This window comes from Sciurus carolinensis, chromosome 7, assembly GCF_902686445.1.
Source record: "Sciurus carolinensis chromosome 7, mSciCar1.2, whole genome shotgun sequence".
Classification (NCBI taxonomy): domain Eukaryota; kingdom Metazoa; phylum Chordata; class Mammalia; order Rodentia; family Sciuridae; genus Sciurus; species Sciurus carolinensis.
The window spans coordinates 94925970-94940992 of NC_062219.1; the positions used below are offsets into that span (position 1 = coordinate 94925970).

Genomic DNA, 15023 nt, shown 5'->3' on the forward strand with positions numbered 1-15023 from the left:
CAGAGTGAAGACATAGGAAAGTATCATTTGTAGCTCACTCTAGTCATGAAGACTGGTGGAAAATAAATTTGTGAGTCATAAACATATGAAATTTGTGTAACTGGCATATAGCAAATTGCCCATGTATCAGTTACTGTTTTGTTCTTTATCTTAATAAGCTTGTCTTTATTCCCAACTAGACATATTCCTCGCTGCAAAAACCATCTTTCTTTCATTTGTTTATTTTGTTTTGTTTCAGCTGGGGTTGGGGATCAAAACCTGGGCAGGCATTCTAGGCAAGCACTGTACCATGAAGCTATACCACAAGCCAGGTGCCATGGCTTTTGATTAGTACATACTGTATTGCTCAGAATGGCGATGTATGCACATACCACAATAGTAACAGGGTACATAATTCAAAGTACTGATTAGAAGCCCAGGTCAGGAAAAAAAAAAAAAAAAAAACATGATTTGAAATCAGATCTTTCCATAAGTCATCTGGAAGCTTTACTTAAACCAGTGAGTTAAGAGTTAATGAGATCTGACTGCAGGTTTCATGAGCTTTAAGATAATATGCCTTCAGCACAAAGCCTAGTACATCAGCAATTAATGTCAGATTTTTACAAATTTAAACAATGGACTAAGGAATTATTCTTACCATATTGTGATGATTTTCCATTTTTTCTAATATTCCAAACGTGTGAACCAACACACAATCTTGCTTTCCATTTTGGTTTTCTGGTGTTGTCCTGTAGGTATTTCCTATCCCTGATTATTTTCTCCTTAACAGCATATATATGAATTAATAGGGACATGAGTGTTTGTGTGTGTGTGTGTGTGTGTGTGTGTGTGTGTTACCCTTAGCTGACCACAGAGGGTAGCACTTGCAGTTAATTAATAAATATTCACAACTTGGTTTTTGAAAACCCCAGGTGTTTAGTCAAATCCAGATTTTATTTAGAAATCTCAGAAAACCCACTAATAGGCTTAACCAAGGCAAAATTTAGAGCACTTCAAACTCTTTCTTAATTCCTGCAGGTAAGAAATGTTTTGCTATCAAGCGTTATTTCAAAACATTGTATCCATTAGCATTCCCAGTGACAGTTGGATATAATTCATTACTTCACTAATAATCTCAACAACTAACTTCTTACAATAAAAACGAACATCCTAAGGCAGATTAAACTTGTGCTTTATTTTTTCTTATTCATATTAAATTAGTAGTCTGAGATTTCATAAATCCATACATGCTTAACCTTGAAAAATATTTTTCTTTGCCACAGGATGTCAAATTGTCCCCATGGGGAGAGGTTCTTGATTTTTTGGGTGATATTTACTACAGTGAACAAACTTTGGAGTTTTGCATTTAAGTGGTCTCATCTTTGTCTTGTCTGTTTTAATGTAGGCATTGATTGTGAGGTAAATATAGATGAATGCCAATCAGAGCCCTGTCTCCATGAAGGAGTTTGTATTGATGGCATCAATCATTACATCTGTGCCTGCAAGAGTGGGTTTTTTGGAATGCACTGTGAAAGAAATGCAAATGATTGCCTCTCAAATCCTTGTCTACATGGAAGGTAGCTATATTTATTTTTTCTATTATTAACTGTATGAAAGTATATTTAACTCACAATATTTAAGACTTACTGTCAAGGGAAAGTTGATAAAGATAATTTTAATTACGCTCTTTCATAAAACAAGAGCTTAGTACAGTTAAGATGACAGATGCTGCCTGTTTTAGCTAATGCAATGTACTGATACATTATCTCTGCCCTTCTTTTATTTCTGTTCATTAGCATAAAGTAATTTTCAATAAATGTGGATTAATTAGATTTTAATACGCTTTAAGGTAACTGCTCGCAGTAATAGAAATAGCAGGTACGATGATGAGACATTCTATTATTTGCTCTGTGGACAGATAATACCACGTACACAGTGCTTAAATGTTCCTAAGTAGGCTGCTTCTTTCATCCCTATGTGCGTGAAAGGTATTTTGTGACTCTGTCAAACTGTGTGATAACTCACCTGTCCATAGATAGAATATTAGCATGTACAAATCTAGAGTAGGGATATTTGTAGGAAAAGCATGTGGCAAAGGAAGACAGTATCTCAGAGGCACCATGCTGTCAGCTGCCTCATTATTTTGTTTTTCTAGTCCTGCCACTGGCTTTGTAAGCAGAAAAGGGAGGATTAAGGTGAGTAGCTTATTGCAATGCAGTTTGGCCATAGCTGACTTCAGTTTCCTACATAAAGCCCCAGCCACATTTTGTATCTTTCAGAACTGTTCCTTCTTCCATTGCCATGGGGAAGATGACAAAAATGAAAATTGATCAGTTCTTTCAGTCCAGTCACCTTCAAGGATAAAAAACCAGGAATAGACTCTGCTTTCTACTCCACATGGAATAGATAGAAATAGAGGGTGTTTATTTTTTCCACTTAAACTAGAAAAGAAAAAAAAAATGCAAATGGTGAAGCTTTCTTGAACTTATGTTTTAATGTCTACTGATTTAAAAATTTAATTTTAATTCTGTATTTCAGGTGCATAGATCTCCTTAATGAATATCAATGTTCATGTGATACTGAGTGGACTGGAACAAGATGTGAGGTCAAGATTAATGTAAGTTTATACTTTTATTAAATTTATATGATAAAAATAAAAGTCAAACTACTAACTGAAAAGTTCTTCTACAATTACTAATAATTTAAGTGTTCTCTCCCCCTTCCTTTATGGAATTCCTCAGTTTTTTTTTTTTTTTTTTTTTTTAAAGAAAACTCCAAACTTCAAATAATAGATTCTTTTTAATGTTTTTCAAATTCATGTCATGTTGTCGTAAACTTTTGCAATCGGGAGCCCTCCTTAAGCTATATCCTGGAAGTGACCATTATCTTCAGGATCTCAGAGAGCTTATGTGTCCTTCTCCCTAGTCTTAGGACACAGAGCTCTCTAGGGATCTATGAAGCAGGATCAAGTTCATCCAGACACCACAAGGAGGAAATAAAACTGAATGTATGAGCTAAGATGTGGGCAAACACCTGTAATAATCTCAGAATCTGTCTTCCAAATTTCAGGAGTCAGGTGGTATTATTGACACATAGTATTTTTTGTAGAAAACATTTTTCTGTTGAGAAATCTTGGTTGCCAGAAATGATGACCATAGGATCTTGGCAGATGACAATCTTGTGAACCTTCCTGGAATAATGGGCAGGTCTTTCAAAGCTGTCTTCGCTGAGAGTGCAAAGGAAGCAAATAGGGACAAAACACAGCCTTTGGCTTTATGAGACGATGGGTATTTTATTTAAGTCATTTGTGTCTCTCTCCCTCATCATAGTTATAATGATTCCTGAAATAAAGGATCATTGTGGAGAGATACACATTAGAGATGGGAGATACTCAGAAAATGGCCCTTTCCCATGGAATAAGGAGATGATTAGAGAAATTCAAGGAGAAGTGGAACTGAATCTCTATGTACTTAGTTACCTGCTGTGTTTTCTTAGAAAAATTAGTTCTATTTTGAAATCATATTTTAGCTATTCAGTGAGATAATAGTTACCCTATTTTTTGTTCTTGAGTAGTTTAAATAAGATAATGCAAGTCACATTTTTGGACATGCATTGATTCTAAAATGCTTAATTATCTATTGATATTATGTTATTTGGTTCTAGACAGTGAAAGCTGATCCTGATGCAGAAAAGGAAATGTAATTGATAAATTCCCCATATATCTTGTTTGCATTACTGCAAATATTGCCTGTGTTATTCTCAAAAACCCTATTTCTTAGGAATATAAATATCGCATTCTTCTTTGTGATTATAAATATCATTTAGTAAATATTTTCTTTAATATATTAATGTCTACATGCATATGAACATAGATACATACAACAATTTTTTTTTTTTTTTGGTGGGAAGGTATCAGGGATTGAACTCAGGGACACTTGACCACTGAGCCATATCCCCAGTTCTGTTTTATTTAGAGACAGGGTCTCGCCATTGCTGAGGCTGGCTTTGAACTCTCCATCTCAGCCTCCAGAGCCTCTGGGAATACAGAAGTGCACCACCTCACCCCAGTCACACCCAAAATTTTAAGAACAATTGTTCATATTCTTACTATGTGCATCTAGATATTTTGTCTTTATATTTTTATTTTAATGTAAAGCTATACTTATTATCTTCATTAACTCAGTGACTTACTGTATCTTAAGAACCACTCTATTAAAATGCACAGGGCCCTAACTCATTTTTTTTATAGTTACAATGCGTTCTAAATAAATGTTAACAACTACATTCATTTAATGAGCATATGAGCGAGCCAGCTTCCGTAAGTCCTATTATATGAGGTCAGCTTTTTAAAAAAGTGTTGATTAATTTGATGAAGAAAACAGAGCATGTCATTATGTTAAGTTCCATTTTCCTAGGTTCCTACCAAGATTAATCACCTTTCCATATCATTATTTACTATTTGCATTTACTTGTGTCTTATTTATTTGGAGCTATTGACTGGTAGTATTTATATTTTGGCTTGCTTGCCCTTTTCTTTTTGGTTTGTATTTATCATATCAAATTATGGATAAAATCCACTAGGATCTAAAAAATTGCAAATGTTTTCTAGAATTTAAAAATTATTGCTTTATACAACTTGTAAATTGTGAAATGTCCATATTTGTCTTTACCTTTCTCTTTATGACTGGGTTTTACATCTCATTCTTTCATATAAAAATATTTTAAATATTTTCTTATATTTTCATCCACTAAATTTTCATTTCTTAACCTGTAGAGAATATGTCATTATGATTGATAAAATGTAGAAACCTAACTGTATAATTTAATGTTTTTTTTTCCAAATGCAAAATGCTCACATGCACATAAACACATAGAAAAAAAAGAGAATAGATATTTTCTTTTCAATATCATGGAACAGAGGAGGAGACATGAATATAAGATGGTGATTTTTTTAAATATCCAGTTGCAAATATATTAAAATATGCTAACTTGAAAGAAAAGAAACTACAACTTAAGAATAAAAGAAGAAATCAATACATTCTCAAATGAAGGAAAACAGAATTTGTCATGAGGACTTAATATAAAAGGACTAAAGAATTTCTATAAATAGGAAATGGTTAGAGAACTTTGTATGCCTTTGTGTGTGGGTAGGTGTGTGTTTGCATATTTTCAAGTGTGAGCTATAATTTATGAAGGGTTTTTTGTATAATTGTATGTAATCATCTACATTTGTTTATCATATATACACATATATTATGTTCATTTTTTTTTCTTTCTTATAGTGTATATTGGACTCTGATAGTCAAAAGGTTTTTAGCTTTTTGAATCTAAATTTACAAAAATCACAAAACTGTAAAGCTAATGTGATCTGTAATAATTTTAAAAGAAACTTACTCAATAATTCTAGTACTTTTCCCATTTTTTGATATTAAGTGATCGGTTTATTAGACTATTTTTCAGCATAAGATTTGAACAGGAATCTATCATCACAGCGGAATAATCAGTTATTTTCTACATATCACTATAGAGATATCTATCTTCTTGATTAAAGATACATCTTCAAAATAAACAAGATCTCACAAATGAGAATGTTTATTACACTCACAGACTTCATGCTTTTTCACTTAATCTATCTCTGCAGATTATTCTACATTAGCATGTGTAGTTCTATTTTATTTTTATTACTATTTCATTGTGTGGAGGTACCACATTTAATAAGTAACAATCTCTTAAATAGCTAAGATATTTTAAGTATATTGCTCTTAAAAACTCTTTGTGCATCTGAGGTACAGAAGCTTGAGCAGATCACGCTCTATTTCACAGAAGGAATAATCAATAACTTTTCTTTTGACCTCATAGCCTGTTCCTTCCTTACCACACTTGTGTTTATTAAAAGCGTTTCCTTACATATGTGCTGGCACAATATGGATATTACTGCTTAGTATACTTATTATCTGTTTACGTAATTACTGTTATGTTCTCCTAGGCTTTCGTTAACTGTGCCACCATATTCTCCAGTCTACAAATCTTGGGTCTCTTAGATATGGGCAGATTTCTACCATTACTCAAGCAAAAGTAACCTCAACTTTAAAAAACTAGGCAAAACAGATGAGGACAAAAGGAGCTACTTCTCATTGTCCAGCCTCCCTTGCCACCAATACCAGCCCAATGTCCCTTACAATGCTACAGATTCCTTAATATCAATGCAGTCAGTGTCTCCAACCTTTTAAATTATATGTCCATGCCTGACCCTTCCTCTCACAATGTCATTGTGTTAGAGCACAATATACTCTTGAGATTTGGAATGTATACTTGAGACTTTTTTTTATTAGAGTTCTTTACAGAATCACAACCAGTAGTATAATTCAGTCTGATTCCAAAAACCTGAGAACCAGGAAATTAGATGGTGTCAACTCTGGCCTGTGGGCCAGAGAGGAAGTGTGGAGTTCAAACTGAAGCAATGAGCAGGGAAAAAAGGAGACAACTCCTCTTCCTCTTTCGTTTGTTCTTTTCAAACCCTGAAGAGTTGGATGGAGTCACACACTTAAAGGCCACCTTTTTTATTGACTCCTCTGATTCAAGTGCTAATTTTATCCAGAATGCTCTCACATACACATCCTAAAATGGTGTTAAATCTGGACACCCCAGGCCAATCAGGTCGATATGTTAAAATAAACATCTGGATTTCTTCTGCAACACTTTTTGTTTGCTTGAGGGAAGACTATGTCCAAAGTGTCGGTTAACTTATTTTTTTTTAATGTATTTAAAACTCTACATTTCCTTTCAAAAAATTCTGGTTTATTTTGTGAAATTAACAATCTAGATTCAGCCCTGATGAACTTACCCTTCTTATTTTTTCTTTGTCCATTCTGGGACAATGATTTTCTTTCCTAGAAGTCCTACCATATGCACTTTCAATGAAGAAATTTTAAAAATTAAAATTTCCTGCAAGAATCTGATTTTGATATTTCATGATCATTTTATCTGTTGAAATAACAAAGTCATGATTAAATTGGAAATCGAATAAAATCTGCCTTTTAGCTACTTCAGTTCCATGAACTTGTACATTTTGAGAAGAGTGAAACTGCTAACAAAAATTACATCAGAAATAAACTTCAGGTATATTTACCTTTACTATAAACATTATTACATGTACAATTTTGTAGACAAAACTTTTTTTTAAAGGGAAGTTATGATTTGGCAGTACATAGCCCTAGGATGGAATTCAGGGCATTTAGTGTCTATGTGGCTTTGTTCTGTCACAGTCTTGCTGTAAGACTCTGGCAAAGTCACTCTAATCCCCTTCAGTTCATCCTCATGCTTGCAAGTAAAATAAAACTATTGGGCTACACTTCTTACTACTCAATATCTGATCCAAGTGTTGATAACATTTGTATCACCAGGGAGTTTGTTAGAAATGGAAAAATCCAGGCCCATGACTTACTGAGTTTTCATCTGCAATGTAACAAGTTACCCAGGGCATTCATGTGTGATTTAAGTATAGCATACACTGATCTACATTAGTAGTTTTGATTCAAAGCTAGACAAAGTTCTACAATTCTTTGAAACTTAATAGGCCTCTGATGTGGGGAAGGTAAGGGCCTAATAGATATTATATGCTGTTTCTAGGCTTCCAGTAAAACAGTTCCCTGTGTTGTCTCTTTAACATTTCCTTTCTTTCCAAAATTTTGTCTGAAGACAGAATGTCCACTTCTTAAACATACCAGTGCCAAAAATAAAGCCTATGAAGTAATGAGAAAAGTATTATGATAAAGATGTTCTCAGATGATAACTTTATTCTTCTGAGAAGTGCAGAGGTCATAGAACAAACTTCAGGATCACTTAAAACTACATCTCTCAGAGAGAACACAGTTCTTAAGTCAGTGAGATACTGTCCCCTTTCATAGACCAGCTGGCGGATTCCTTTGACTACGCATTCCACCATGAAGGATTAATGTCATTACTCTGGTATTCTCAAACTCCTCTACATTTCCTGGCATAACGTTTTGAGCACAAGTTAAAGCAGCTCAATTGTCTGGATCACCCTGGTTGGTGATGTCCCTCCTAGTTTCCATCCCTTTCTTTCAACACCCCCAGGCTTTTATTTCTTTTATTTTCTGAAATTACATTAGTGAATTCGTCTTGGAAAGCACTTTATTATATTAAATAGAGTGTAACAAAGTAATATAAATGATGATGAACAAAGGAAAAGCATCTTCCTTAATTTTTGAACCAGGAAAGATCAAGAACTTTAAATGACAATTTGATTTTCTCCAAAAAGAAATTGCTTTTGTATTTCCCATTAAGCCTTCTAATTAATTTAGTACAAGATTCTTGTAAACCCTGGAGACAGAACTCTTGGCAGTCTAAAAACTATCCTTGTCTTCCCATGGGAGGTATAATTCAATTAGTTTATGTAATGCTTTCTAATAAATCATTCTATATATATCCAACCATAGAACAGAGAGGGAAACATTGTTTTCATGCCACTCCCTGTGGAATTCTGCATTTACATTCTGTAAAAATTACTGCAGGACCTTCAGGAAGTCTGCTAAGTGTCCTTGGTTATCCATAGATAGTTCACATTTTCAGCAAAGGTAAAATAAATATCAGAATGGCATTTATGACAATATATATTTAGTTCTATCATTCAGTTGCGTGGGAAAGATCACCAGGCATGACTTGAGTTTTATACTCAAGAGCACAATCCATTTCTTATTGAAAATAGCACTAATTAAACTTTCAGGCAATTTTCACAAATGCTTAATTTTCCATTGGGTGCATGATATGAATGTAATGACTTCCTTGTTGATCTTTATTGTTAACACCTATTAAAAATTTAATTAAATATTTATAAACATAGGTATCAACTAATGACAGATTTATAAAATTATAACTTTTTAAGGTAAAATGTTAAAGAAGTATTTCATGTGTGTATATGTGTGTGTATGTGTGTGTGTGTGTGTGTGTGTGTGTGTGAGTATAATTATCCCTGAGAAAGTAGCAACTTGAGACCCTAGTGTACAAACGATTCAGACTTGTGCATGTTCACTAAGAAATTATTTCATCAATGGAACATCAATAATACATTTTAAACAGTTTTACTAATGATGTCATGACTGTCCAAAAAGCTTTTCTCAGAAATATAAATGCAAACCTTTTCAGTTGATATTATGTTGGAAAATGATGTCAGATCATGTTTATGATATGTGCTTTCTACAATGTTAGTACATATAAAAACCTAAAATATAAAGAAGCATATGGTATGGTATGATAGAAAATAAGTACACAGAGAAGCACATTTTCTCCCTGAGGCAAAGGCAAAATGAATGCAATAGGGACTGACAAGCTTGGCGCCCAGATTGGAAAAGAAAGAAGGGAAGGAGGGCAAGTACTGAACAGCTACTGTGTCCTAGTCACTGTATCAGTTTGCTTTATATTCATTATTTAACTCTCATAGCGACCTGTGTGAGGTTGGTGACTTCGCTGTCATCTGACAAATAATGTACTTATAATAAACAGGAAGTCTTTAGTTGAATAAATAAGACAACTTTAAAAATATTTTGAAGCCTAAATGTAACAAAAACTATGACCCAGAGTTCTCTGACACCACAAAATTTCTGTGCTTTTAAGATTTTAGGTATTAGAAATGCTTGACCTAAGTTTGGAAAAATGCATGGGAAAACTAAAAGATTATGATTGGATTCAAAATTCATATATTATAAATGATTTAGATTTATTAAACATAAGACAATTGTGAGGTATCTGTTTTAATGATATCATAAAACCTGTATTACTCCTTCGAGAGTGTTGTGGGCTCCGGTTATCGATGCATAGTGAGACCACAAGAAACTAAGGTAGGAAAACAGTTTATTTTGGGAAAAAAGAAAAAAGAAAAAAGAAAAAGAAAACAGACTGACATGTCACGACCACTACTCCAAGTGGGGCAGTAGTCGTAGGGAGTGACTTCAGCAAGCTCGTTTTTAAAGTGAAAACCATAAAAAAATCCTGGCAGGCTTACAATAGGGGCTTTTTTCCTTTTATTTTTCCAAGGAGTTCAAGTAGCCAGCTCCAGCTTATCTATTTCAGGCTGCACCTGGCAGATTAGCAGGGCAAGCTAGGCCTGGGGAACCAGACCACCCATATCTGAAACCTGCAGCTTTTGGAGCCTCTGAAGGGATGGGTTGCTTCACAGAAATGACCACAATGCCCTTAACTCATGATCACATTATTTTATCTTGGGTACTGTCCTTGTATTTACTGCAGTCAGCACAACTCAATGATTTTATTTGTACCCATTTTGGTTTGGTCGATCTTAATGAGATATATTTGTTTTATATCAGAGGGTCTCTACCTTTTTCTTTTTATAAGGGGGGGTCTCTACTCTTTCACAGAGAGTTAATGGATATCCTATTAAACCATCTTCCTGGAGAGTAGAGTTAAATTGGGGTCATTTGTGGCAAACTGGGACATACCATGAATACTAAGGGTCAGTGATCCCTGGTATTATCTATAGAGAAAATTTGCTTTATCATTTTCATTAGGAGGAGGAACAGTTCTCTGACAGGGTACATATTTTAATAAGGCCTGACAGTTTCTTTTTTTTTTTAAAGTCAACAATGGAACATTTGACAGAAAATTTCTGGTAATCAAAGGTAAAAATTCTTTATCACTATATACATATTTTTTTCTTAGAAGAAAGACATCATATAAGCTTGCAAATTGGTTCCTTAAAATATTTTTAAATAAGCATAATTTTAATGAAACAGTTTTACCATTAATAATCACATTTTATTCTCTGTTTCCTAATTTAGGACTGCACATCAATCCCTTGTATGAATGGGGGCTTCTGTCAGAAGTTGGTAAATGGATTTACTTGCATTTGCCCACATGGATACACTGGTACATACTGTGAAAAAATCATCAATAGTTGTCCTGAGCCTGACCTGAGTTTGGTCCTCTGTCTAAATGGAGGAATTTGTGTTGATGAACCTGGACACACTTTTAACTGCAGGTCAGTATTTGTCTTTTTTTCAGAATTAACTGAATATGTATATGTTTAAGAGTATACTTGAAATGTAGGTATTGATTTTACAAGTGAGAAAGGCATTCATATATTTTCCAAATTCCATTTATTCATATCAATCCCAGGTTTTTATTTCCCAGTTTAATCTCATTTTAATCATAATTGTTTCATATCTCTTCTCTTTCTCAAAAGTGGATTATTAATTTGTAAATGTTTCACATTTATACCGTAATGTTTAGCCAGAGAATCATTTCTGTTACTGCAACACCTATCTTCTAAGACCCTAAGAAGTTATTTAAATTTTTGTTAAAAGAGCAAATTAATCTATCATCGTATTTTTGAATCAATTATCAAGATACAGTTCTTAACTTTGTAGAAAATGAATTTTAATTTCCTTAATTTTATGATCATTTATGTATGTGATTGGTCATTTGAGAATTTAGCTATCAGTTCAATTTATAATATGTGAATTGAACCCAGGTACTAGAAAAAAATACATACATACTTAACCTCTTTTTTTTCCTACCTCAATCTGATTTGTGATAGGCTGATGTTAAGTTAAAACCTGTGAACAACTGTGTTTCTATCATAGTCTATTAAATTGGGACAGTTTTACCATGTGTATCATAGTAGTAATAGTTTACTAGTAAGGTGTATGCTATTTTTATATTGCATCAGTTAATTCTCCTTAAGATAATGTATTCTGCCTTATATTAAATAGTGCCACTGCCATATTTTCTTTGTTCAATTCTAGGGCATATTTTCCCCATTTATTTATTTTGATCCCTGCTGTATTATTATTATTTTTTTTTGGTTATTTATCTCTTAAGTAAAGCACACAGGTGCAAATTTTGCATAAACTTGGGCCTGCTAACATTTCATTTAGCATATGCAGACCATGTTTATCATTAAAATTCATTTATTATTAAATATGTATTACCTAACATGCCACCTTCATTCAGTATACACCCACACATATGTACACACACACATGTAGATGCACACCTGTGTGTATGTGTGTGTGTGCATGATATTTACAATCCTACTGTCTCTCATGAATGTTGTCATTTTTAACATACATTTTGTTTATTGTACTCTGGTGGTCTGAGAAAATGTAGAATACATTTTTAATACAAATAGAAATTGTATGAAACAGATTTATAAAAATGACCACTGCAGATGTCTTCAGGATTATAACCTAGAAAGTATCTGGATTAAGTCAGCAAAAATAAAACAAATATTCATCCCAATAGATGCAATGCTATAAATGAGGTTCCATCCATGAAAACCTTATGTGTTCAAACACAAATACACTCCTAGAATAAGTGAACATAAAACAAAAATATATATTTATACAACCTGTTAATATTTGTTGAAACAATCTTTATAAATATTCCTTTTAGGGGAATATTATCCATGGACTAGCTAGGCTGACCTTTCTTGAAGCATGAAGCCAGTGGAATTCAGACTGCTTCTTTTCCTGGCATATCTCCCAGGGACAAACGTAGGCATTCATTACACTACAAGGTTATTCAAACTGCATTTAAATAAGAGTCATTTGTCTCCAAAATTTTCACTGCTGATTCAATGTGTTTGAAGGCCCCTGAAAGACTGTGAATGGCATTGCCCTGGGAGGTGCAGTTTCTACAGGGACTTCCCTACTGCCCCATGCAGTCAACAGGATGCAGGGAAGCACAGTCCTTACTTTATTCCAGAGAAAACTCATAGATTCTGAGAAGGAGTGCTTTAATCACTAGATTTTTAGATGTGTTAAAGGTTATCCAGATATATTTATTTAAAGTCAAAATAGGATAATCAGTTTTTCATTACATAAAAAAGGAAATCGCACTTTTTGTTTGGAGTCCTATTTTGCAAATTTCCACAAATTTAATCAAAAGAAAAATCCCATTCCCCCAAATAGGGTAAAACATTTTGTTACTGTCTTTTCATCCTAATTTTGCTTCAGAATTTGCACAAATCATAATTAAATGTGACATTCCTGTTCTTAATGTTGATTTATTATTTAGTCAACTTGCTAAGGTTTGGTTACCTTCAGATGGATAAATAACTATCCAAACATAACTTTGAACCTTAAGATATTTATTCTGGTACTTATTTTGATGAAAACTACTATATTAAAATATTTCACCTCTCAATGATATGCATAATATTCTATAGGATTGATTTCTTAATGATTTTAGGAGGACCCATTTTCTTCCAGTATAAATCTTATGCTGAATCACATTTAAAAAAAAAAAAAAAAAGATTAGGACTACACCATCTCTTACAATTACCTGGCAAATTGGAAACTGCCAACCTAAAATATTGTGGTTGTTGCTGACTTTTCATATTAATTACAATGTGGTCAGGTACATATTTCTTAGATCTTATCTTTCAGGGTTATATAGTAGCTATGGTTATTTTGTTTTAATCTCCATTGTTGCAAAAAATATAGCAGGGTCTATTTTTATGAATGTTACATATTTTGAATTTAGTTGATTCACTTTCTTCATGGAAACTGACATGACTTTTGATTTCTCTATTAAAAAAAATTAAGAAATACTTACTCTAATGACTGCCAAATAGAGAACCTAAAATTTACATCCCCTCTGTTGTTTCAGTTTTGAAATTTAAAGTGTCTGATCAAAATACGTGAAAATTATATATTTATTTATTTATTTCTTCAAGTCTGGAAAGTTGTGAAAACCATTCTTTCACTTTGTTGTGTTAAAGAAGTGATTCACTTATTCTGCATTCTACTTTGAGGACAACCATTACTTCTATGTTGCATATCACATACTCAAAACTGCCCTTCAGGCACTTCATTTTCTTTCCATTTTTTGATGTTTTTCATTTCTTCTAAAGTCTTTACTTCTCAAACTTTTATTCAAAATCCTAAACTTCTATCCTAGATAATATTATTTATTCTCTTTTAATTTTCAATCCATGTAAGTTTTTAAATAATGGCCTTCTAGAGTAAATGGAATGCCACTTTACAAACCATGTTGTTATCTTCCATTTACAAAGCAGTGTTTTTCAGAGTTCAGTTTTTTAAAATAGTTCTTGTCAGTGGGTTTATCTTTTGTTACAAAATTTAGTTGACACTGAGTCTCAGTTACTACCATGTTTTATGCCTGCTCTTTTAATCTTCATTACTGTTACCCTGATCTCATAAAACCCCTATTGTGTTCTGACTCCATTGGTTAGACTCTTCATTGAGTTATTTCTGTGTCTACAAGATAGATTTAAATAATAAGCCTGACCTACTAAGTGATGGCACAGATACATGCATTAGTGCAGTAACACATATGAGAAAGCCTCATTTTATTCCACCTGTTTTGGCTACTGAAATCTAGGTTGAAATCGCTGAGCAGTACAGGTCCACCGGAACACCTTCCTTCTACAATGAAAATTGGAACTTCTAGGTTATAGGCACATCAGATTTATAGTTTGCTAATTTATGGTTTTCTTATGAAAATGTTTCATTATTTTTGATTACTGTTTGACTATAATAATGGTACATAATGAGAAGATGAGAAGAGATAGTGTTAAGTTTTCTTTCTTTTCTTTCTTTCTTTCTTTCTTTCTTTCTTTCTTTCTTTCTTTCTTTCTTTCTTTCTTTCTTTCTAAATCTTCCTGAAGCAATAGCTAAATTCTGAAAGACATGGTGGGTTTCATAAGTGAAAAATAAGGAAAGGGAAGGGAGTTACCTGGCTAAGCCTGAACATATGGAATGTAATATTGATGACAGTAAAATTAATGAAGCACTGACATATAGCTAGTTTCCCTATCAGAGTAAAAAATGTAAATACTGAAATAAAATATAAACATTAACTGTTTCAAGCAAAGCAAGTTACAGTTACCTTTAAATGAATAACAGTTACTGAAATGTTAAATGTGCATTACCACATAACGTTCAAATAATTTTATAGCTATACTTCAGATGATTTCTGGAGAAACTAAAGGGCATTTTAAAACTAAGACTTAATTCTAGTAATGCTTTAGGCAACCCAAACTT

General features: G+C 33.0%; 1 protein-coding gene across 1 annotated transcript in view; it reads left to right on the forward strand.

The window, feature by feature from the left end:
* Positions 1 to 15023, forward strand: part of Eys (eyes shut homolog) — a 1705088-nt gene that overhangs the window by 681259 nt on the left and 1008806 nt on the right. Inside the window, 3 exon segments of the mRNA XM_047559194.1 lie at positions 1385 to 1556; positions 2518 to 2596; positions 10794 to 10993. Coding sequence (XP_047415150.1) covers positions 1385 to 1556; positions 2518 to 2596; positions 10794 to 10993 — 451 coding nt within the window.